Raw genomic sequence first — 24,918 nt, 5'->3', positions numbered from 1 at the left:
CTGATTAATGAACTTGGTCCAGGAAGTAAGGAAAGGTTGTTAAAAGCTTTGGAAACAGTCATAACGAATAAGCAAATTCCGGACAGCTGGCGACAGAGTAAAATGAATTTGATTTATGAAGGGAAAGGAAAAAGGATGCACATAACATCTGACAGGCCGATTACCATAACATCTGTTATGTACAGGTTGCCCATGCAGGCGGTGAAATTAAAGGTGCTGGCATGGGTAGAAAGTAACAAGATACTCGGAGAACTTCCTTAGCCACCTTTTTACCTTTAAGAAACCAACACTTTGAATAGATGTTTCTGGGCGGTCAAGTCCTTCTCTTGGTCGCTAAATCCATTCTTGTTTGTGCGCATGGTATGGTGGCCCAGCTATGAGCCCATGTAGTACCCCTGATTGAGCATCTTTGCTTTATTCCGGCAGTGAAATATGCTAAAGCTAATCAGCCAAGGAAGGGAAGTTTATTTTGCCTCTGAATGACCTCTTCTGGTATATCACTAGCAGAGAATGAGTAATCTTTGTAGAAACCTAATTTCCCTCCAGCACTATAAGAATGTGACCGAACAGCTAGCCTTGTTCTACCAGCTAATTTGATGCGGTTCTCCAGACACGAGCTCACTACACTTAAAGAGCGTAGTATTTTTTTTCCCTTGTACATCAGGCTAGTTTGCTAGGGCTAACTTACCTTCGCCTTGCTTTGCTGTCTTGGCTTTCGTATAATCCGTACGGATAAGTCGGGAAGGGTTTCCGTCCCCTACAAGGGCGGTAATTTCACACCTCAGTGCTAATGATATTTCTAATACATCTGCCATATCCTACTTTCCAGACTCTCCCAAATCAGCGGGTTTAATTCTGAAGCTTTGCTCGCGTAGGGTTCCGGCCGCTACAGTTTTCCATATGTTAAAGAGTAATTTCTCTTCCCCATTATATATATTTGCTAAGAACGCTGCTAATAAAAAAAGGAAAATTGCCTAATTCCCTGGAATTTCCTGTAAACACAGACTGCGTAGTCACGCATGGTTCCCGCGCTTCCAGGACATCATTTTATTATAACCTAGATAGACGGTGGCTTACAACTTCTAGTGGCATATTTTATAGCAACCCGACACTTTCACTGCCCGCCTTGATTAGCAATTACTGTATGCGGGGAACGTGGAAATCTGGGTTGCAAGCAACTACACGCTGGCTCAGGCCCTCCGGTTCTTGGGGGCAAGTCGTCGCCTGAAGAACGCCTTCACGGACAGCATCGTCGAGGGTTGCGACCTGAGGCGGCGCTGGCATTGGCATAAGGTAAGATGGAGTCCTAAGTCAGACTCCGCCCGCACCACTAATGTATCGCGGGGGCTGGCATTGGCAGCAGACGACGCGCGTCAGTATATCTAGAAGGCCCAGATCGTAGGCAGCGGGCTTCTTTTTCACCACGAGGCCTCAATTGAGCGCCGCCGGAAGATTGTTCGACCACTTTCCGTCGTAAAACTGCTATATGCACCGTAGCCTTTGCGCAGATATTTGAAAACGTTTGACCAGGTGCCGCATTCGATATGGATCCATTTTATATAGATATGCTCTTTCCAGTTCATTCGGGGTGACGTCAGAGAAGATCAACATCAGGGAAAAGCAGCTATTGCCAATCAGAGAAATCACAAGTAACGAGGTCCCTACGTTGATGACAGCCTCTGCCATTCGCCGCGCGCACCGTTAAACTATTGGCTTAGATGAGCAGCCAATGGCGAGGTCTCATTACTCCCCATGAACCCTTGACAGCCACAGGCTCGTCACTGAACAGTGGCCAGTATTCGACCACCGAACAACATTCGAATTCAAAAATAAAAAAGTCATCATAGAAACATGGAATGCAGCTCATGTTCTGAAAATTAGCCGAATGCTTATCTCGGCAGCGCCCTTCGTGCGCTCTCTCCTCCCACCCAATCAATTTTTACATTTGTGGCAGAGTGTTCTTGGGCATATGACCTGTAGGGGAAAAGAAAAAAAGACAAACTGTAAAAATCACTGCTTCGCAATCATGGGGCGTCCCCTTCCAAGTGTGCATCTCTTTGCGCGACAAGAGGTGCGTGCAGCGTCGTTCTCATGACGACGTCATTTTTCTCCCTGGCTGCTGCAGGGTTGAACAAACAGAGCAAAACATCGTTCGTCTGTGCGGCCTGTTGGAAACCGGTACAACTATGGCCGGCTTCCGCGCAATCTTCCGGAAAGCCAAATCCGTATCTGCGCTGCCCTTCAGCGGAAGGAACGCCTGTACATCTAAAGAGCCGCACACCTAAATGCACAATAAAGGAAGGCAGTCCTTCTCTGTGGAGTGGGTGGGCATTTCCAGTTTTGAGCCGAAAACAAACTTGTGCTGCTGCTTTATGCGGGCTATAGCAGAGGACGGTTCCGCTTCGGATTTCCTATACAGAAGGCAGCAGCTCCAGAAGCGAGACGAGGAATTCGATAAACTATACTTTGTGTAAAGCTTTTTCTACCTCTAAGGTTCGAAATAACTGCGAGCAACCACTGCTCACCATACTGAAAGCCATGAAAAGATGTACTGTATTAACGTTCCTTTTTTTTTTCGTGTGATGAAATAAATCGCTGGGCTATACTTGTTACAACCTCAAGTAATTTCTGCAGCAACAAAGGAGAAGCATTTTCTATACTGCGCATCAACCACTCAATTGAATCTCGTATACTTTCGGGTATCAGCCACACACCTGCCGCTTAGGACGACGGGCATTTCTATCGAGTGCACCGCTCGCACGGAGCTCTCAGGGAGAGCGCGAAAGCGACACCTCCTCGTATGAGGCAATGGTGGTCAGGATCGTCTTTACAATAATAAAAGAAAAAAATTCCGTTTTCTTTTCACTGCACTTCAAAGCCAGCGTCGCCTAGAATAGATAGACAGGTGGATTTATTGAAAGGAAAAGGCAGAGAGGTTGGCCGGAATAATTCAAATCTGGCCTGCTACTCAAGTTTAAAAGCTGCTTAACTACATGAAAAACGTCTCTCTGGTAGCATTCTATCAGGAAATAGAACTCGTAATTCGTTCTCAAGTGACACATCCACCCTATCACATTAAGCAGCCATCTTGTGTGCTCCTACCGAAAACATGTGAAGGGATACTCATTACTCACAAACGTAGAGTTCAAGCGCAACATGGGATCTTGCGCAGCTAGGCAGTGTCGCTGCTTAGGGGATACAGGAGCGTACCCCTCTCTCGCGACAGAGGCCATGTTTCACTGAGGACGTGCAAAGACGACCGAATTGAAATAACTGCGCCGTGAGTGTGCAATTTTCAGCTTTTGGAACTGTACTGGTACCGAACCTGAAAGCCAACTCTTGCCAGCAACCACGATGTTAAAGCGAGGGGGGGGGGGGGGGGGGGGGGCATTCTAAGATATGTCATCAAAGTCGCAGGCTGTGGGTTTCATTACTAATGTGATGGCGTTAAATGTCTCCGTTATTAAGAAAATGCAGCTTCAGGGTTGTCGGCGTTATGCGTTGCGAGAGAAAAATCACTGAAATGCCTCTGGAAGCTGGTTTTGGCCCATAACTATTGTGCGTGACAATTCGCAGTATGCGTGTGGCATTCTGCGGCAGCCCGATACCCGCAGGTCCCCACGCGGACTTTAGCTGGCACGCACTGCCTAATTTCAAAGGCCCTTGAATATACACGGTTGACACTCGCCACAGAATAAAGCGATTGTATAGATAAAACGCCTTCAGAGATATCCTGCTTGTCCGCGCCGATGGCTCAGTAATAATTAAGAACTCATGCTGGGATTATCAATGTGGAGGAGAAATATTCATTCTTTTTATGGCCGATAATCAAGGTGTTGTCCCGCCCATAATCGCCAGAACCAAGGCGCGCAGGCCAGCGCGTCTTGTCAGCGGACAATGCTCCCGCCCCCCCCCCCCAAAAAAAAAAAAACTAGAAAAAAAGGAAACAGAAAAAATAGGGCATTAGCTGGCACACGATGCATTTTTCTCTGCACGATCTATATTGGCAGCTCGCAATATATGAAGACGTGTTCTCCGGAAGTGCTGCGCTAGAGGTGAAGGATATAAGATACGCACGAATGTTCATCTGGACTATAGGTCTGGGCGACGCGGACGCACGGAGGGGGGACGGGGCTAGTTTGTAAGCTCCGTTCTCACACGGCTGCATTATCGTTGCAAAACTTCCTTCTCGTGTGATTTCACGCGAGATTACAGTTCCCCAAGCCGAAGAACAAAATTTCTCCTTTGCGCGGCGCTTGCGACGCTGGCACAGAAGCCATTCCTTTATAACTAACGTAGATAAGCAAGTAGGACAGATACTTGTGCAAGGACGTCGAGCGGGGCAATTGAATTCCATGTTGCTCGCTTGCATAATTACACTTCCTATCTGGTCTTCGCATCTGCTCAGTATACGGATGATATATAGTGGATGTCATATACTGGGGTAGGACATGTGGTCTTAACCTAATCTCTCTTTGAACGTCAGATTGACTCTAACACCATGCCTCAAATTTGGAAACCCTTAAGCTTAACCATTAAAGGGCCCATGAAAAGCTTGAAGCTGTGCTTAAGAAAAGCACACGAGCGGTCGGCGCCCTTCACTAGTCAGTAAAGCGCAAAAAAATTTTAGGCTAACATTTTTAATAACGCAGATATTCCATATTAAAAATGACGCTCCTCCTCTCCCGTCGCTGTAACCCTCAACTCATACACGCCATATGCGCCGGCCAAAAAATAAAGAAAATGTCTGGGCCGACGCCCCGCCCATAATGCGTCACGAAGCGACGCCAGCGACGCCACCGACTCTCGGTTTGTTTACTTCCGGTGGTGCTCCGATTTCTTCCCCTTCGTGTTCGCGGTTCGCGTGTCGGTCGCCATGGAACGCATGGATCCCGAGCTTGAAGCTTCGCTGCGTGAAGCCGCCGCCGAGCTGGACTTCGATCCTTATGATTACACGCCGTTTCGTGATCCGCTAGACAGCGACGACAGCAGTGACAGCAGCACGCCATCGACTGGCCCGTCTGAACCACCCGCTGGCGGCGGAGACGACGGCCTACCATGGTGCGTTCCGTGGCGCGCGCGCCACTGCACATAAGTTATTACAACTTTCTTATTTCACGAAATGCCGTTTGGTGTTTGCTTCGGGGCCTTTTCACATTTTACTTATGCGCAGGTGCCGCTGCGGCTGCTGCGAACGCATGCCCACACCTGAAGAAGATGTGTGCTGCCGCAGCATGCCGGAGGTGCTGGTGGTGCACGGCGGCTGCATCGGCTGCATTACGAGCCACCCAGCGTTCCAAAGCGTGTGTCTAACGCCCGAAGTTCTTCGGGCTGTGCACATTGCTCTAGAGGAGGAGGGGGCGAATATCGATGAAGACGGAGATGTGAACAAGTAGGTAGTGCGGAAGCGTCGGGTGACAGATTCTCATTATTATTTTTAATTATTTTGTGTGTGTTTGTGTGTGTGTGTGTGTGTGATCCGTTTACTGTAAAGCGTGGTATTTTCAGGCAGCACCGCTACATAGCCTACCGCTTGTTTACGAAGTGGATTTGGGGCAGGCTGGGCGAAGGCAACAGGGTGGTGCTGCCAGCCTGCGTCGTTTGCCGGGTTCGTCGTCAATTTCCGTCGGCGAGCTACGTGGGATTCAGGCACCCTCCCCTTTAATCTCAGGTGATTGTCGCTTCACTGCATGCTGGCTTCTAAACTTTATCACGTGTGCAGGCGCACTGCTTCGAGTGGTGCATGGAAGTGCGTTTACTTTTAAGGTGGAAAAATTGAGAATGCTATTTTATGAACGCCAAGTTATGCACTTTGTCGAGTGTCTGTTTTGTGGCACTGTTTAAGAACAGACATCGCATTTCTCTAAAGTGCCAGAACTTGTAGATGTGTAAGCAAGAAAGGTGTAGAACTGTTAGCTAGTGAAAAATAAAACCTGGGGAGAAAGTTCAATTCCTAGTAAAAATATATATATATACACATCCAAAAACAAGCCAGAATGGAGGACAATGCTAAGCATTGCCAAGTCTACTTGGGCACATGCTTCCAAGCATCTACCATAAACATTTATTTGGAATGGAATTTATAGAAAAAAAAATTAAAATCAAAACACAGAATGCTTCTGCCGAGGCAGCACAAGCATTCTGTGTTTTGATTGATACCGAGTGTGTGAGTGATCAATACTGACACAATGAAATGAGTGCTTGAAGGTTTGTTTATTGATACTCCTAGCCGTGAATACAGGACAACAGATAGCAGAATACATCCATTCCAGCAGTGGAGTAATACAGGTGAAACACAGATCAAACCACGACTTTTGTTCCTGCATTTGCTGATCTGAATTATTAATTCGAATTTATTTACAGTCTAATATGCTTGCAGGGTGTCACATTTCTTATCTCCAAGCTGCAGTAATAGCTGGTCCCTTTCAGGTGTGTTTGCCAAAGTGTAGGGGCAGCACTACATGTTTTCAAAAAGTTATGAAATTTGATTCAAGGACGCGTTAGCCATTGGCCGCAGTCACAGTTGCTGCTACCGCTTCGATCTTGGCTCGCTTGCACTCTTGCTCAGCTTTTTGGCAATGGGCTAGTCTGGCTTCTCTTTGTTCAATGGTCTCGGCAGGCTGTCTGGCACGGTTGCAGCCTCCGTCTTTAGTGAGGTGGCGTATGTGCATGGTGTATTTCCGTAAGTTTAATGAAGGAGAAGGAGTAGATGAAACATTAAGACTATGATCATTGTAGCGCACGAAAATGTCTTGCAGTTAGAAATTGATGGAGGCGATGTTTACTGTATAGTGCGAGAGTGTGTTTTAGTTTTACTACGAGGTGTGATAGGCTGTGGCGATAGCATAGTGCTCTCATGTCTGAGCTGTAAAGATGACATTGTTTGCTACACAGCGTGAAAGTTCAAAGTCAACATTGCATTCACTTTGAGGTTTGTGCATGGGAGGAGTAGAGCGAATGCTCTAAAAGCCTTACTTTAGCTGTCTCGGCTATCACCAGCTGTCATGCCTGGACATAATCCCCTATTCCTTGATTATCAGCTGTATGTAACTGTGCATTACATCGCTCTCCTTTCACAGTGAATATATGTACACGAATTCTGCCAGCTACGGTAGCCACTGCTTCTCATTTTGGGGCCTGTACCGCAGGAATCACTTAGTCGGGCTGGGAGACCTTGTCATTGCCTGTTCTAATATTTATCCCTCTGGCATTTTATAGAGCGAGGAGCTTCTTTCATAATTCATTCGTTTGGCACTGTTGATAAGGATACTTTTAACTTGTTCTCTTGCAATTTCTGGAGCCTGGGGCCTGAACTTTGTCGACAGCTTGGCTTGTTATCTTGTTTCTTTGAGATTGTTTCTAGTTTTTTCTGTCGCTTTTCTTATCCGCATATCTCCTCTTCTTCTTTTCATGGCCGCTTTTTCCAGTGTTGGTGTTTACATTTTATTTATCTATGCAGGTACATTTTATTTATCTATGCAGGATAGTCAAAGGAAAACAAAAGGCAATATAGAACAGAGCACCAGGAAGAAGGAACAGAACTGAAGAATTTACAGCTTTACAGAAAAAGACCACAATGAAATTTGCAAGGAGAGAAGAAGGGAGCACTTATACAAGGGGAAGAGGTCACCTGCCTTGGGGCAGAGCATTCCGACCAGCTACGTGGGTGTGTGATGGTGGGCTGTCGGCTTTGACGGTTTCAAGCGGCCTCCACTGGCTTCTGCTTTGGTTGTGTGGGCTGAGGAATTTCCCCGTCTACGGTACGAGCAATGCACTTTGCAACAAACTCTCATTCTGTGCAGTAAGCATCGTTGTCTTCATCAAGTTCAAACTACAACGTTCTGTTCAGCTGTGCGGCGAACATTGTCATCTTCATGAAGTTCCATCTGCACCACTCCTTCATTTAACCTGGGTAAATATGGCATACACATACGCCATCTGGACGAGCGCGGCCGAGGTTTGCTAGCGTAATGTCGGACCAATTTAAGCAGTGTGACATAATTCGCAGTGCTTTCACATTACTGTACCTAAGCAGAATTGAGTGCACTCATGCAATTTCTTTTGAAGGGGGGGGGGGGGTGAGCAGTTTTTTTCACTGCACTAGAGTATGCAGGCTGTGCCATGAATTTTTATTAAAGTTGGCAACTCTGATGAATCCTTGCAGCTCATTGACCTTTTTGTAATTTTTGTAATTTTTTAGCATATGTAATACCTTTCCTGCAGTTTTGGTCTGTTCTATATTGTCACAAACCCCACCTTAACGATTAACAGAGGCGCGGGATCCCCTTTACGGTTACCCTTCGTCCCTCTATGAGGCTGAGAACACAGTTAAAAGTTAGGCCGATCAACCAGTGAAGTGAATGTGTTGGTGTGTGATCAAGGAATAAATTTATTCGTCACTTTTTTCAACATACAATGGGAACATTTATAGGTAGTAGTCCAAATTACACTGCATAAAAAAAAATAAAACACCAGGACATGATAGTAATAAAAAACGACTCGGTAAATGACACGAGAAAAAGCCGACAATGAGCAAACACTGCGATAAAGAAGACTATAAAATAACAAAGCAAGTATTCCAGAGATAGTAAGGGCGAGAGTTACACAAAAACACAGCGTAAAATACTAAGCCAGATCAAGGTTTAAACAAAGGCGAAAAGAATATTCAATTAACCGACAGTCTGTAGCAAAAGAGATTCCCACAGCCTTCTTATCTAATCGTAGTTGCAGAGTTGGTCGGTAGCGGCGGCCGTACAGGGAGGGGGGACGACAAGTTGGTCGTGGGCTCGGTGAAAAAAACAAGACACTTTCCTGGAGCAAGCAGCCACGAGAGAGGCCCAGGGCACACTGCTGCAGCATACTCCGGTCTGCCTTTTTTATACTCTGCTGGTTGTACTGCGGCCCGACCGGCAAGGATGTACTCTCGCCGGTCGCTGCCCCGGAGCGTCTTGTCGAAGCATGCTCTCCCGTTAGTTCCGCTCTATATATGAGGCAAGAAATCCCATAACTTCGCTCTATATGTGAGGCAGCTTGTGACATATCCTTGCTATATGCATTAATGTTTTCTGAAACATTGCTTGCTTCTTCTCACTACCTGCCTTCATGTTGCATGAAGTACTCCCACAAACATTTGAACCTTTGTTGTCTACAATATCTGCTAAAGGTTATGCCCCAGGAAGCTTGTTCAAAGTTCCTGCTGATGATACCACAGAATTGGGTCCTGTTGCTTGAACCATTGGCGTTGGGTATCGATCTTCAGATGGCTTTGTTGGCTTGCCTCAAGTTCATGCAAAGCCGGAGAATGGCTACAATAATCTACACCCAAGTCCTCGCACTGGTTCTGTGACATCAGGTGGTGCACTTGTTCAGTTTCTGCTTCCCCTTTGTTTCGTAGGTGTAGCAGGGCCTGTGCCATTGGTTGCACGTTGTTGATCCGCAGTTTCCTTTAGAAGTCGTGCTGTTTTCACCATCAGATGAAGAATTCATCGAGTTTTGGAGAGTGCTTCATGTATTTTAGAGATTGCATTGCTGTGCTCCGCCTGATTTCGTATGGTGTGCAGGAGATCTAGGTAGCTGGACGTGTGTCATGCTAGCAGTGGGAATGTGTGTTGCTGACTGTTGATAATCGTGGTGTCTGTTGCTTATATCCAGATGCAGTTTCATTCATGAACTGTTATCATTTTTCCAGTGGTGTTTTAGAGCTGGCATAATAAACTTCTTTACACTGAAAATATTTCCTTTTATGACAGCTCTGCAGTATTTGTCTGAAACCTCACTATTTTTCATTGCTGGCTGTCTGTACTGTGGCACTAAAGTGAGTGATCAATTTCGTTGGCTCACCCTTGAGCTTCCAGATCGAACTGATCATCTTGTGCTATCATCAGTATGCAAGAAGTTTGCATGTGTCTTTCAGTCCGAACTAGACACTGGCCTGTTATGCAACGAAATATCCTTTTTCTGTGCAAAAAGTCCAAGAAAGCTTTCCTTCAAGGCTAGGTTCCAGCAAAGGAGAGATATTTGAGGGCTTCCCATTTTGCAAAAAAAGCACAGCTTGTCTAATGTGTAACCTCCCAACATCGTTTTTTACAGCCAATCATTGGCTACATTTAGCGTTTCGTAGCACTACACTCCGAGACCTATTTATTTTAAAGCTGGCGGCGCTATGGTGGTTGTGAAACTGGCTGGTGAACTTTTAACGATGGTTGAAGAAGCTTTTCTTCATGACCATGTTGACCCACGGTTAGATTTCTGAAGTCAGTTGTTGGAAAGGTGCTTTTGTCGTGCAGGGCTTTCCTTCGTGCAACCATTTGTGATGGGCCAAAAGGCGAGGAAGAAAGAGGGGCACATAACGTGGGAAGCTGGGAGTAATTGGCGTTCGAGCAGTGAAGAGGTGGCAGACATGACCCAAGCGCTAGTTGCCAGTTATCTCCCAGATGAGGTACTGCCAGTGACGTAAAGGGCCCACTGACATTATTGACGTGGTTTGCATGTGCTGCCCAAGTCGGTTTCAAGTGTTGCCCGGAGCACTTTTTAGAATTTATTTGTAAAGGATAGGCTCCACACAAAGCTTTTAATTTAACTCGAATACTCGTAAAGGCCACCTCTACAGATTTCTTGCATTACAACGCAAGTAGCATTTGAGGAGCCCTCTTATTCAGTATCTATTACCAACTGTCTCCAGCAAGATGTGGTTGCATTTCCTTTGTTAGGTTTCTTAATGTTTTGTATTCTGTTTACTTTCCTACCAGTGTTCTTGCTTTCACCATGTTCACTGGGGACCCACTGGACAGGTGATGTCCCAGGCATTGCCTGCAGTCAAGTTTTGGGGATCATATCGTGCAAGACAATTTCTCTCCGATTCCAGGCTGAATTTGTGAAGAGTCATGAAGCAGGCTGGCGGATTCCGGTGGTCAAATTATTGAGCACCCGCCTTGCATGTAGCAGGAGCAGTATTGTCATTGATGCTACTGGATTCTCACTCGTGAAACACCAGGTACACACCTTCCCAATTTTGTGCTCCGGTCATACGGGTAAAATAGCTGGGGAATAGGTCTCTGACTGCACTTTGAGCAGGGGAAAATATCTTGAGGTTGGAGACTTCATCAGGACAAAAGAATCTGTCATTGGCGCATCAGACAGCTGATTGCAAGCAAACAGCTGCATGTGAACAAGGAGCAGTGATAGTGTTTCCACTTCATCAGTCAAAGTTCCTACAAACATTCCGCCTGGCTTACAGACGACGTAACACTCTTGACATCTCTACGTAACGCAACGTTTCTGAGACCAAGGAACGATGCACACAAAACAGGTGACACTTCCATCACTCTTCCTTCTTCGTCCACCTACTCCCGAGTTCCTCATATTCATTATTCGTCTGTCTGTAACTCTTGCCTCCTTTTGCAAACAAAGCCCATCGGGCAAGTCAGGTGTTGTCACGAAAGTGGCACTTCTTCAAACGGCCGGTGTGTCCCCTCAGTTTTTGCCGAACGCCGTCCACTGGCCGTAAGACGTGCAGTCCGGTAGTCAAGTTCGTCAAGTCGTTCTAAGATCACGTGGGCCAGTGTAGCGTGCCAGCATTTTCTGGTGTGAGCTGCGCTTTCTCATTGGTTTCCAAAGCCAGACTAGGTCACCGGGGAAGTAGATGATCTGGCGATGGTGGTCATTATAGCGAGCTTTCGATCGCTCTTGTGACGCCAAAGTCCTCAGTCGGGCTATTCGCAGTGCTTCTTCAGCCAAGCAAAGAGTTTTGGCTAAGCACGGGTCATCTTGAGTGGACAATGGGAGGATGGTGTTGAGGGTGTGTCAAGGGGAGCGGGCAAACAGAAGGAAGAATGGACTGTATCCTACGGTCTCATGCCTGGTAGCGTTGAAGGCGTATGTTATGAACGGAAGAACACAGTCTCCATTTTTATGGTCCGATGCGACATACATTGGGGGGGGGGGGCAAGCATATTCGTGGGAGTTCTATTGGTGCGTTCAGTTAAACCATTTGTCTGAGGGTGGTAAGGGGTCGAATGTCTGAAATCAGATGCACATAAACGCAGTTCTTCAATTACATCGGCAGTAAACTGACGACTTCTGTCACTTATAACAACTCTCAGGGGACTATGTCGCAAGATGACTGAATGCAGCTTAAACAGGGAAACTTGGTATGCTGTAGCTGCGGGAAGAGCGGCCGTCTCACAGTAGCGAGTAAGATGGTCCACACATACAACAATCCAACGATTGCCTCCATGCGGCTCTGGAAAAGGACCCAAAAGGTCCACTCCTACTTTCTCAAAAGGAGCCTTGGGTGGCACCACATTCCTGGTGCAACACCAGTGGGACCTTTGCAACTCTGGTACTGAGGAAAGCTTGCAACATACTGGTAATTCGTGTGGCGCATCCGTGGCCAGTAGAATCGCTCCTGAGTGCAGTACAAAGTTCTCGAAGATCCCAGGTGTCCCGAAGCTGGATCATCATGCATGACGCGTAAAACAGAAAGACAGAGGATTTCAGGTATTACCAACAGGAACCGAAGGCTAGTGTCCGAGTAAACTTTCTTGTATAGCAGGCCATCACATAGGCAAAACTGGCTGTTCGAGGTTGGGTCCTGAGCAGCAGTTAAGAACGACTCCAGATGCTGGTCGGTGTGTTCCTCTGTTCGAAAGGTGTGAGTATCTGGAAATCTGAGATAAAGCAGCGACGTAATGATCAAAGTTGTCCGCGTCGCATTCCGTCGTGGCAAGTGGCAACCCGGCCACTTCTGAACGAAATGCTGTAGTCGTATTCTTGCAAGCGAAGTGCCCAGCGGGCTAGGCGACTAGACTGATCACGGAGATTGAGTAGCCAGCATAGGGAATGGTGATTGGTTACTACTACGAAAGGCTCTCCGTACAGGTAGCAGCGAAACCGCTGCATGGCGAAAACAACCGCGAGACATTCCTGCTCGGTGATGGTGCAGTTCCGTTCTGTCTTTTTAATGACTGAATTCAAGTGGCGGTAACCTACACAAAATTACCATGTGCCACCTTTCTGTGCCACATGCGCCACCATGTGCCGCATTTCACGTACTTGCTCATTGATGACCTTGCACTCTGACGGCGCCACACGACATGGTTTTTGGCACATTGGGTGTGCATAACCGTTGTCAATGCGATGAGTGGTGTGTGACCCGGGAAAGAAGCTTGAACTGATGGCTTTCGAGAAGTCAGAAACGGATGAATACTTCGACAGCAGATCTTCCAAAGCATCACGCTCTGTGGTGTTCAGGGAATTACTAATACCACGCAGTTGAGCATTCACTTGGGATGCTGCGACATTCCGCTGCGGTGCATCCATAACCAAGGCCACTGATATTGGCATGTCTGAACTGCAAGAGGCAAGCTTCATTCCAGCTGCTAAAAGAACTGCCTGCTATGGAGGCCATAAATAAAATAGATTCCGTAACAGAAGCCCACATCTATACAGACTCCTTAGCCGCCGTTAAACAACTAAAGAAAGTGACAAAGACACTATGTGTAACCCAGGAAATCCACGCACTCAATAAAAAAACAGATACGCATCCAGGTACACCGGACACAAGACGATGCTCAGAACGCTGAGCAGAAAAAAGTCGACCACCTCACACACGAAGTTCCAAACACTCAAGCACCCCCCCACAAGGCTCCCTTCTGATGCCCGCTCTGCTATTCTCATCTTAGCATCCTCTTTAAGGAAAAGGTTCCCCTTAGGAGGATAAGAGCTCGGGCGGCCCTTACCTCGTCGGTAAAATGCCGATGGGAATCTGAAGAAGACATCGGACCACTAAACCGGAATGCACAACATAGACATCGGAGGCACAACAGTATCATCGCACACGCACAGAACATCTTCACAAACGAGGTTCGTTCAGGCAGTAGGCATCCGTCAACACTGATCTACAGTGGCGCCACACATGTGCAGAAAATTTATACCAAGGATTACATGTGTGGAAGTGGGGTGGAACGGCGAATTCCGCAGAAAATATGGTTCCTCCAAGACACACCTTGGCACTGGACACTCCAACGGCATACAACAAATCGCCACTAATGCTATGAAAATTTCATTTCTGTCCCAAGAAAATTTGGGTCCCAGGAATTTTTTAAATGTTAAACTCATAATCGATATTGTTGCATACGTGTCCACTAACGGCATTGTAGAAATACCGTCAACAAACGCACGGATCCTATTTTTGAGCATAGTTACAAAAGGAGGCATTTCTGTGAATAGCGAGCTTTCACTGGCGGCCTCACCCCCACCGGCCATGGCGCCTAGTTTTCTGGAGGAGGTGACTGGGAACGACGCCACGGGGACAGCGAGCGACGGGCACGAATAGCGGGGAGTGGTTGTGTACGCCACCGGTCTTAAACTGGCTGTGTGGACGAGACGAACAGTACCGAGGGGAGTCAACTGGGTGATCACTGGTTGTGTCTGGATACGTTGATCGGTCATACCGCGAAGGTGTACGACGGCGGCATTGTTTTGAAATATGACCCGGGGTTCCACACCGGTAACAGACAGGATTAGACCGAAGAAGGGGTTTGTCCTGAAAGGGTTCGATGTTATGCTGTCGATAAAAGCCAGGTTCGTGCTGATCTGTGAACCGGGGTCCTCACCTAGGTCTTCACGGCCGAAAGTCAGGATGTCTAGAAGAAACTGGGCTTGCGAAATGTTGCCGCGATCATGCATCGAAAGAGGCAGGGTATGCTGCGTGAACAGAAGAAAACTCAGGCTGCGATTGCGCCTTGTAGGCGGGTTCACATGGAAAAGATGGGCGGTAGGACACTGGTGAGGTGCCGGCAGCGGGAATCGAGCTGGAGGAGCTCTTCACTAATGATCTGCCGGATAGTTGAGGTAAGGTCCAGAGGAACATGCTCATCAACATTGGCGACGGTTGTCACATTGGCAAGCCTTCCAAACTTACGAGTTACTCGATGGGTCTTTAGTGCTTCGAACGTGCGGATGTGACGGAGGACAGCGGAAACAGTCGGGATGTCATCTTTGGCGATGAGAAAGTTGCAGACATTATCTGCGATGCCTTTCAAAAGATGGCCAACTTTGTTCTCATCGGACATGCGAGAGTCGATAGTCCTGCACAATTTGAGGACCGCTTCGGTATAAGTAGTGCAGGTCTCGCCAGGTAGTTGGGCACGATGGGCGAGGGTCTGCTCAGCCTACTTCCTGCGCGCTGATGAATCGCCGAAACACTGTGCAAGTTCAGTGACAAAGCGGTCCCATGTCGTCAGCGTGTCCCCATGGTTTTCATACCAGGCAAGGGCAGTGTCAGTTAGGAAGAAAACGACATTGTCGAGCTGAGTGGCGAAGCCAGTCGTCAACGTCTTCTTCCGCTGTGCCAGCGAAAGGACGAGGCTTTCGGTAGGGTTGAAGGCCGGAACTCGCCTGATTTAAAGTGGCGAGAAGCACTGGGCTAGGCTAAGTCAGTGGCGGCATTGTAACGATCAGTGGCGGGAGTCCAGCAAGGCAGTGGCTACGACGAGGCTCCAGGGGTGCGTCAATGGTGAAATGCAGTGGGATCGAAACCGCACTCTCCACCAAAAGTGTAACACTCTTGATGTCTCTACGTTGCACAACATTTCTGAGACCAAGGAACAGTGCACACAAAACAGGCGGCACTTTCACTCACACTCCCTTCTTCTTCGTCCACCTACTCCAGAGTCCCTCATCTTCATTATTCATCTGGTCTATAACAATATTCTCCATGGGGTATAGTAACTGTACATCCTTCTGCTATCAACACTGATATCAATTCCTGTTTTGCCAAACTCATTAGTTTCAATGGCACCAATCTCATCTTGGCAGGCAACAGAGCTGTCCAAGCTGTTCCGTTAGCTTCATGTACGCACACATATGCTACAGCCCTGCAGCTCTCAGGCGTGCACCGGCAAATATGTGAAGCTCAACGCCGCCTTCCAGTCCTGCAGCAACAAATCTTGGTATGCTAAAGTCATGAAGTGTGGCCACTTTACCACTCCATTTCCACCGATCCATTGTAATGTACGTGGATGCAAGCATACAAGTCTGTGAAGCAAAAACAGCAATTTAGTCTGCTGAGACCTAGCCTGAATCAGACATCAACGTTTAAACTTTCGGAACAACCTACATCTTTCTGCACTGAGCTCGTGGCAGTTCAGGAGGCGCTCTGCTTCGTGGCCACCATTACTATGCTCCCTACGGCCCAAGTTGTCATTCGCACTGACGCACTTCAAGCGGTACGTTTACTCTGATGTGTCAGCCGTTGCCCAAAAATATGTCATGACATTCACCATCTTGCGGCGCGCATCCCGCAGTCAGTACGGGTTGAGTGGGTCCCACGGGACCTTCTGCCTGCACAAAGTCAAGCTGATTTAGCAACGCGCCTCATGACCCAAGATTCATCATTACCATGGCTCCTTGATGTGGACGACGCTACCCTCCTTTTATCAAGAGAGGAACACCTCTGGTGTCGCACACGTGCTCTTATCCCTCAGTGTGCGGTATTCCTCCCCTGCGGTCTCACCCATGCAGAGGAGGTTGCGCTTAAGAGGATCCGGGTAGGGGTTGCCATCACACCAGCTGTCACTCGGACGTGGTCTCATTTGTCTCATTTCTGATACTTATATCCCCACCCAGGGTGTCCGATATGTAATGACGGAAATGTTGAAGCCGGCATTCACCATTTGCTGTGGGTCTGCCCAGCTTTGAAACCAACACGTATCCGGCACTTGACGATAGCTGGCCTTTCAGCCAACAATCCTGCCTCGTATCTCACTTGGACTGAGGGACCACATCATCGTTCACTCTTGGACTTCATAAAATCAGCCAACCTTTTCCCATTCATTTAATCATTAGCTCATTCTTCATCTCATACCTTACTGATGCCCTGAGGCAATAAATATCGTTAAAAAAAACCTTTTTTAAATGTTACGGCAGTGAGCTTAGTGAAGATTGGCATTCCACAGGACTTGCAAAAAGATCTTTGCTCAAACCAAACCCAACGGGTCATGTTTATAACTTTGCTACAGCCCGAAGTTGCAAACTGCTTATGGCTTCATTCTGCTTGGTAAAATGGATACTACCATGAGACTTGAATGAGAACATGCCTTTCAGTCTTCTAGATCAGTCCCAATGCCTTGGATCATCCCTGCTATTTTAGCAGTCAGTCTGCTTCAATGTAAAGCTCACCGGTGCAAGCTAGACTTTCTCGATCTCAACCTTGGTAGTTCAGACTGCACATAGACTTGGAATGTCTTGAACATCAATCACATTTGATGCAACCTCTACAGTCCTTTATCAGGTGTTCTCGCTTTAAGCAACAAAAACAGTGGCCCATCTTAGGAGTTTTTTCCTCCTTGGATACGCTTATTCTGTGAGACTTGCAGTCCTCTGCTTACTTTTTGTCTGACAAAATAAGCATTGCTTCTCATTACTTGCAGTACTTTGAAGTGCGGCTGTAGTCGATGTTCTGTGCTGATACAGAGGCTCTCTTGTTCCTGATATGGTAGCATTCTCTAACGGTTGCCTTCGGCTGCTCGGACGGCAACTTGAACTGCAGTGTTGCTGTCATCTTCACTGCCTTATTGTCTAGCTTCTGAAGCTGGTGGTAGAAAGCTTCAATCCTTTGCAGTAGAGCATTCACCCCTGGAGCAGGAGGATCTGGCACCCGTCATTCATCTGCCTTCACTTCATATTACATGGTGTCAGGAAACCTCTACACAGGTTGCAAGAGGCATTCACACAAAATAGAAGCAGCTTGTCATGTCACTGAGATCAGCATCATGCAGTTCTCTTCTGGGTTACTACACCATGTAATTAACTGACAGGTCCCTCCGCGTTTGCTTAGATGTCTGAGTTTGGAGATGGGTATTAGGAAGATTTCTTTGATGCCGTATCGAGTAGCTGAATGCAACCAAACAGCTGCTTCTGAATTTGGAACAAAATGTCTCTTTCATCTCATCCATTCATGAAAAAGTTCCGAAACCTTATGTCAGGATGCTCTTTGGCCAAAGCTGCCCTTGTCCCAACAAAATCCATTGCCATCATGAAGTTGACTGCTCACCGTTTCAGGCAAGGTGGCTCAGTGGCTAAGGTGTTTGACTACTGGGCTGGGGGACCCACATTTGATTTCAACCATAACAGCCATGTTTTGATGAATGCATGGCACCCATGTACTGTGCGATGCCGACAACCATAGGTGCTTTTTCGAATCCTTGCATTGTAGCGTCCGTGGGCTACGAACTCAAGTGGTCGGCAGAAGCTGCCAACTTGGGTCTGTCGTTCCACATGGGACGGTTATGTCAGAATCAGCCTGCTAGGACCCTGGCATTCACGTTACCCCTATAGGCCACTAAGGCACGTTCATACGCCTTGGTTAAAGCGGGGCTTTATATACGGGCTGAGGAAGAAAACAAAGAGAAGAAGAACGCTCGGTCACCCGCTGCTAATGCTTTCGCTCAATATTTGGTTCAGCAGCGTTGAATCGTTGTAATTTTTTCTTTCATCTCGCTAGACATCCTGACATGTTAGCCCCGCCAGTGTGGTGCAGGGGTTATGGTGCTCAACTACTGTGCCCAAGGATGCGGGATCAAATCCCAACCTCGGCGGCCACTTTTCGGTGCTCAGACAGGAAATCCACACTCCTAAAAATACTGCAGTACCCACTGTCACTCCTCTAAAAGAAACAAATGATTCCTCCTCCACATCCAAACACTCCCCTAGAACACCAAACGACAATGGGGCAAAGACAAGCTCCAACAAACCTCCACCCACCAAGTGAAGGTGTGCAGAGAAACCAGAAAACAACTTTGTAACAAAGGAAACACTTGAAGCAACAATGAGAGACACGAACAGCAGAACAGACAGAACAGAGAGCATAATCATAGAGATGAAGCAGGCCATGGAAGCCATTTGTAGTGCCTAGCTGACGAGTTCAATAATTTCCGAGAAAGACTTGCGAACGATGTAGAATGCTTAATGGCTGAACAAAATGGACAGCCACAACAGTAAGGACAAACCATATCGCATCAAGAAAAACACTCGAACTCCACCACAATATTACAATGGAACTGCAGAGGCTATAAGAGCACGAAATCACTCTTACAGCAATATAGCTCAAGAAGAAACCCTACCCATAGCAATAATGCTTCAAGAAACAGGCACAAACTGCATAAATCAGCTAAACTACCGAGCCTACGTCAGCGGCAAAGGCAACAAATCCAGAGTATCCGTTCTGGTCAAATCAATCAATCAGTGGAGGCGAAAAGCTGGGCGCTCGTGTGCTGTGGGATGTCAGTGCACATTAAGGAACCCCAGGTGGTTGGTCGAAATTTCCAGAGTCCTCCACTGTGGTGTCTCTCATAGCCTGAGTCGGTTTGGGACGTTAAACCCCACAAACCAAACATCCTGGCATGTTGGTTTTTGTCAGTAGTGAGCGGGCAGAACAGCTTAGTCTTACTCTGTGGCATTGCTCATGGCTCTCGGGGTGGCTGTGCTTGCATACCGGCTTTTTTTGGAGGCTATGAGGTCAGCTTTTTCTGGCCTTTCATACATTGCAGCCATGTGATGAGGAGTGGGTTGGGGCCTCTTCTGGAAGCTTTCTTTATATGAGCTTCGTGCGCGCTCCAGCGTGTCCTGCAGCAGTGCTTCAACATAGTCTGTGCAAAAAGAAGGAAGCAGTCCTCTCTTAGCATACATCTTAGAGCTGCCTATACTACACCATATCCCTGTTAAGTAAGCAAGAGCTTGAAATAGACTTCACTCTTGTACTGTAGTATTTATCCCCAGCAAAAAAAACACATTAGCCCCTGGAGAGGAAATACAGTTGAGATTGAATAACACTTCTAAGCAAAAACCATGGTTCATTCAAGGGTAAAATTATCAAAATACCCATTAGAGCTATTGCACCGTCTAACATGAAATGCACAGCTGTGAGCATGCATGATATCATGTTCGTTTAAGTGGGCTCGACTGTTGCATTGTGAATCATATTTGCACAAACTAGTGATCAGTTTTCATTGCTGGGCTTACTTACTGTAGCTTGGCTCCTCCTTCACTTGACTCACAGGGAAGTGACCCCTCCTTGCTTTAGAAGTTTTCACTTTCCCCCGTTCCTCGCCAGCCCGGGTGGAAGCTTGTTGCCTTGAAACATTTTCGTTAAAATGCAGCACAGCCAGGCGAGTCCTGAAGAATAAAGCAGGCAATGTGACTCTTGTTTTCTCGCTGCTCTTTGTTGCTTATGTACCTTTCTTGCATCCCTTCTTCTGAATAAGCATTTGACTTTGGAGCAAATCGGTTGAGCACACTGTGGAATGACTCCAGTGAAAATGTCTGTGCATTTGGATAAATTTGTTTCAAGTCTCGAAGCAGCAGTGGGCTCTCCACGATTTTCTTTAGCTCCAGGAATGCTTGTGATGCTAGAAATGGATTGTTTATATTGGGTTATTAGCCAATACGCTTGAATGCCATGTTATCATTACAGTGGTGGGAATACTGCGCCGATTGTGCCAAACTACCTTTGCAATAAGCCTCCTACGTGCTGCTACAGACTAACAGGTTTTGATTAAATTGCACCAAGGCTGCCCTAAAATACTATGTATTCCAGCTACCTAGGGCTGAGAAAGCAAGAAGGCCGAGGCTGCTGCCAAATTTTCACAGGCTACCTACCAGCTAATGTGCACAGGCATAACTGGTTTCACCTGATGTGTGCTGAGAAAGAGACACACAGCTTACTACTGGAGGCCCATCACCAATCCCACCACTGTCATGCGAAAAGAGCTGTATAGATATTCTATATAGGATCTGAAGTGCTACATACTTGGTTTCAGCCATTTTCTGTCCTGAAGTGGCTTATGTAGGCACTGCTTGTAAGGACCATCATGTCCGTGATGCTTGTTGCAAACATGAATTAGCAAGCTTCTCCACATGCTGATTACCACTTCCTCATTCCCCTTGCCCAATCGAGCCACGTAGTAGAGGTGATTGATAACACACTGAATCCACCTTGCAAGAATCACATGCTTGCGGCTGGCGGCAAGCAGTTTCTTCTTGAGACCTACATTTCACGAGGAAAGAGATGCTTACAAGCTTGTCAAGGAGAGGAGAAAATATGGTTCTTTACCTTTAGCAATATGCCAGACATCGAACCAGTGCTTCATGCCTGGTCTGCTTGTCATGCAGTACCGCCTGATGGCTGGGTGCCGGTCTATGAAGAAAAAAAAAAGAAAAAAAAGGGAGAAAAGGAACTGTGAGGCCCATTCAAAATGGTAAGAGCAGAGGTAAACACAGCACTTTTTAATGATAGCACATCAATCTCAGACTATTTGTGTAATCACAGCTATAAATTGGGCCAGTTTGTATCTATCTGCAAGAGTAAGACAAGCTAAATGTTTATTCTGCTGGTTTAATTCTTGCCACTTACAGAGCCAGGAGACTCGTGTTTACTCCCAACTGCAGCTGCCCTGTTTCGGTGGAGGATAAACACAAAGCATCTGGGTTACTTCAGGGCACATTAAATAACCGGGAGTCAAAATTATTCTGAAATCTTTAGTATGGCGCCTTTCATAGCTATAGAGTTAATTTGGTTTATTGGACCCCATAAATCAGACTAAACACTTGATGAAATGATAGTGACATTGACATATATTATTGTAATGAAGACTAACATGTGCAAGAACATTGGATGGTACCTGTAGTCAGTGAAGAAATGCCGATTCCAATGTCTTCCACTGCTGCAAAGCACTTGATCAGGCCTTGTTTCTCCATCGAAACACTGTTTGGCACCTCTGGTGACTGCACAAGTGAACAGTAGTTAGCATATTATAAAAATGGTTAGAAATTATGATTCCAAAACCAGTTCTGTGCCATGTTTGAATTTCTTGTTCAGTGGCCTTGCGCGTGCTCTTCATTATTGGCTGAAGTTTAGGGTGTGGCATCACTTTAGTCATTGAAGCAGGGCAGGAAATTCAAGCATGGAATTGATTTGGGAAAGAATCATTATATTGTTCTGACTCGGGCTTACCTCACCGACTTGAACTTGTGCTGTGTGCAAAATGGCTCCATTCTGCACAGCCAGTACACTGTAAGTCATGTACTTTGCGCTGTAGCCTGGCGAGTCACAGCGACCATCCCCTGCCAGGTCTGTTGTTGTCCCAAGCTCACTAACAAGTTCTGCTTGCCTTTGCTGAAAAAGCTGCAAAGAAGGAGATGTTCAATTTAGAGGCTACAAACTTGCAGTCATGTGGTTGCCTTAGCGCATATTAGGATGACGGGGGGCAGGTTTCAAATGCTGCATTGCTTTTCACTTTTCTCACAGCACATTTACTAAAAAATGTATATTGCAAAAATTATGCCTTCAGTACTAGAGCATGCAGCTGGTTTATTAAACATGTAGCCAAAGGCAACAGAGATGTGCACTAGCAGGTGCATTGCACTGCAATGCCTCCGCTGTTGCATATATGAAGCATTTTATGTGTTTTATATGTTGCATTGTAGCTTCAAGTTGTTGTCATGAAAGGATGCGACATCTAGTTATGCAGTTATTAACATATACTTTGACTTGAATGTTGTATGAGAGATATTCTTATTGTCAAACCTCATTTATGGCAGGTAGCAAGTATGCCCGTTGGTAGTTGAAGTAGGTCCTCTCTGTGATGCCTTGCACCCCGATGGATTGCAGGAACCGAAGAACCGAAGCTATACCGCAGCCAGAGAACAAGATGCCGGCAGCCAGGAGGACATTTCCGGCTGCCTTTCCTTCAACCAGTGGCTGGCTTTTCCAGAGGAAAGAATGCTGCAGTGAGCATGTCCCCTTCACAGTCACAAGGCTTCCCACTATGCTGAAGTAAAGGGTTCTTGTTTGCCCGCACATTGTGCAGGTCTCAAGAAGCTGCCGCAGGCAAACCTCGAACACAATGAATTTCCGCTCTTTGTAAAGGGGTTCCTCAATCTCTGACTGGGCCGTTTCTTGCTGATAGTCGCTGAAAAAGAAGTGCAGTGACATCAGCGATTAGTGCCATATGATTGTTAATATTATGAACTAATACGTAGCAGCCGTGGATGTTCATCTCGGAATGTCTTGGCTGTAAAATGTACTAAATAAAGGTGCTGTCAAAGTTTATTGTAGGTATGCAGTTTTTTTTTCGGTCTATCAACAGGGAACAGAAAAATGCCATGGAAAATTAGGTACACTTTATGTCTACGCAACTTATATTTTTTTCACTACAGAATCAAATATCCTTGTGCATCTTAGTGACTTGTTCAAATATTTGTGCAAAATTAAATGGCAAAGTGCATGTGATGGCTCCATAGTAGCTCTAAAGACAGCACTAATGTACACTAGGCAGTCAAAACATGACCATATTATGTAAGGAAAAATTTCCCTTTTGCTAGCTGAAGCAACTGTGAATATCCTAACACCACGTCCGAGATTAGTGGTGTGCAAGGTATGTATGAGGCATGGTCTCTGTAGACTCATCAAGGCAATATTTGTTGACCCATTGTGAGTATTACCACATCCTTAATCATGTCAAGCCATGCATGAGAGTTATGAACGCTATCACTCGAATTGACTGTGTCACCGGAAGGGTATATTTGCAGGTTTGAATGAGTGAACATGTGACACATAGGTGACGTAGCATACGTGTCATGTCTATGTATTTCGTCGCGTTTTCTTCTTTTTTTTGCCTAATGAACAGTGCTGAAATGACAAATTTTCTTGCCTGCCATAGCCAGCAAATGCACAAAAGTGGCTGAAAAAAGTTCTGTTCTAACATGCGGGCAGTGATAGCAGTAACTACCAGACCACAGGAAAGGGTACCAAGCACTTCCCAATGAAGCTACCGTAGCCCGGTATAGGCCCCTTTCTAATCAAGCTCCCAGCTTTGCATTTTGTTCACTTATTTACATGATTAGTATGGAATGCCATAATTCAGATATATTTCAACTCCCTTTTCTGCTTCTTGGCCCCACCATGAACGTCCCGCACACTTACAGGGAAGCAGACTAATGGCTCCTGCCATCCTGCATATATTCTTCACATCCCAACATGCACACTCCTAAGAACAAGGAAGGAGGCTATGACATCGATGCTATGTCACCACTGCGTTATATGCTTGTTTGTGCACAACTTGCAAAACTACATTTCCCATATTGCAGCCAAGCCCTCCATCCCGTGCACTGTGGGGTATTGCAGTCTTGATCCTGTCTTTGAAACACTCCAAGAATGAAGCTAGCAAGGGCTTTAGATGAACTTTGCAACATTATTCGTTGAACTGCATGGTATTTGAAAGTTCAAGTCTGCATCTGATTTGGCTGAAATAATTGTGAACATGCACTACTTGGCCCTGCTGCAGTAGATGAAAAGTTAGGTGACATCCATTTCAAAGGAGAAACAGCACGAACAGGGACAAGGAAGTTAAAGCACAGACTAAAAATGTAGTATGCTTCTATATCTTCGTTTGACATCTGCTTTTATGCTGTTGAAGAACTAAACTAGGAAATTTTGAATACTTTTATGCTCCTACTAGACACTTACTTGTATGTCATTGAGCTAGCTTGAATAAGTGCAACCGATCTACAGTTGCAGTGTAATGCACTATATCATGACTGTCTGCAGCTGGGGCTTTTGTTTTTAAATATTGAAACTCTGTTGAAGTGGAAATACTAATACCTGCAGAAGCTGGCATCAGATGGCAGCACATAACTCAGGTCCCTGCCTGCAGTTAGCGGCTCGTTGTCGTCTTCGGTGCACACAGAGTCATCTACTTCCATCGGGATGGGTGTTGAGCCACGAGGAGGCTGAAAATGCCCTGGCACAGGTGGTAGCGGATCAAGTACCGTTGCAGTTAGGTGCGTTTTTCTTGCTGTACAGGTTCCCTGGTCGGCCTCTACCCCGACTTCTCTGGTGGCAGGCTTCTCTGTTTGGAC

At 46.4% G+C, this 24,918-nt stretch overlaps 2 protein-coding genes and 1 long non-coding RNA gene across 3 annotated transcripts in view; 2 read left to right on the top strand and 1 right to left on the bottom strand.

The window, feature by feature from the left end:
- Positions 1–24,918, top strand: part of LOC146182609 (bone morphogenetic protein 1 homolog) — a 191,224-nt gene that overhangs the window by 59,728 nt on the left and 106,578 nt on the right. The gene's annotated exons all lie outside the window — the stretch shown is intronic.
- On the top strand, positions 5,208–7,653 carry LOC146182612 (uncharacterized). Its single transcript, XR_014708618.1, has 3 exons — positions 5,208–5,392; positions 5,509–5,671; positions 7,483–7,653. It is a non-coding gene; the product is annotated as an uncharacterized LOC146182612 (long non-coding RNA).
- On the bottom strand, positions 19,356–22,732 carry LOC146182611 (uncharacterized; the record flags this gene model as incomplete). The annotated part of the gene is made up of 8 exons (XM_084609536.1): positions 19,356–19,649; positions 20,027–20,175; positions 20,237–20,408; positions 20,810–21,046; positions 21,113–21,196; positions 21,681–21,783; positions 22,013–22,183; positions 22,586–22,732. Coding segments are annotated over 8 exons (1,266 nt in total), but the record flags the coding sequence as incomplete, so codon positions are not given.

Source organism: Amblyomma maculatum, chromosome 7, assembly GCF_055883805.1.
Source record: "Amblyomma maculatum isolate TAMU_Amacu chromosome 7, ASM5588380v1, whole genome shotgun sequence".
NCBI lineage: Eukaryota > Metazoa > Arthropoda > Arachnida > Ixodida > Ixodidae > Amblyomma > Amblyomma maculatum.
This window is presented reverse-complemented; position numbering and strand designations above follow the sequence as displayed.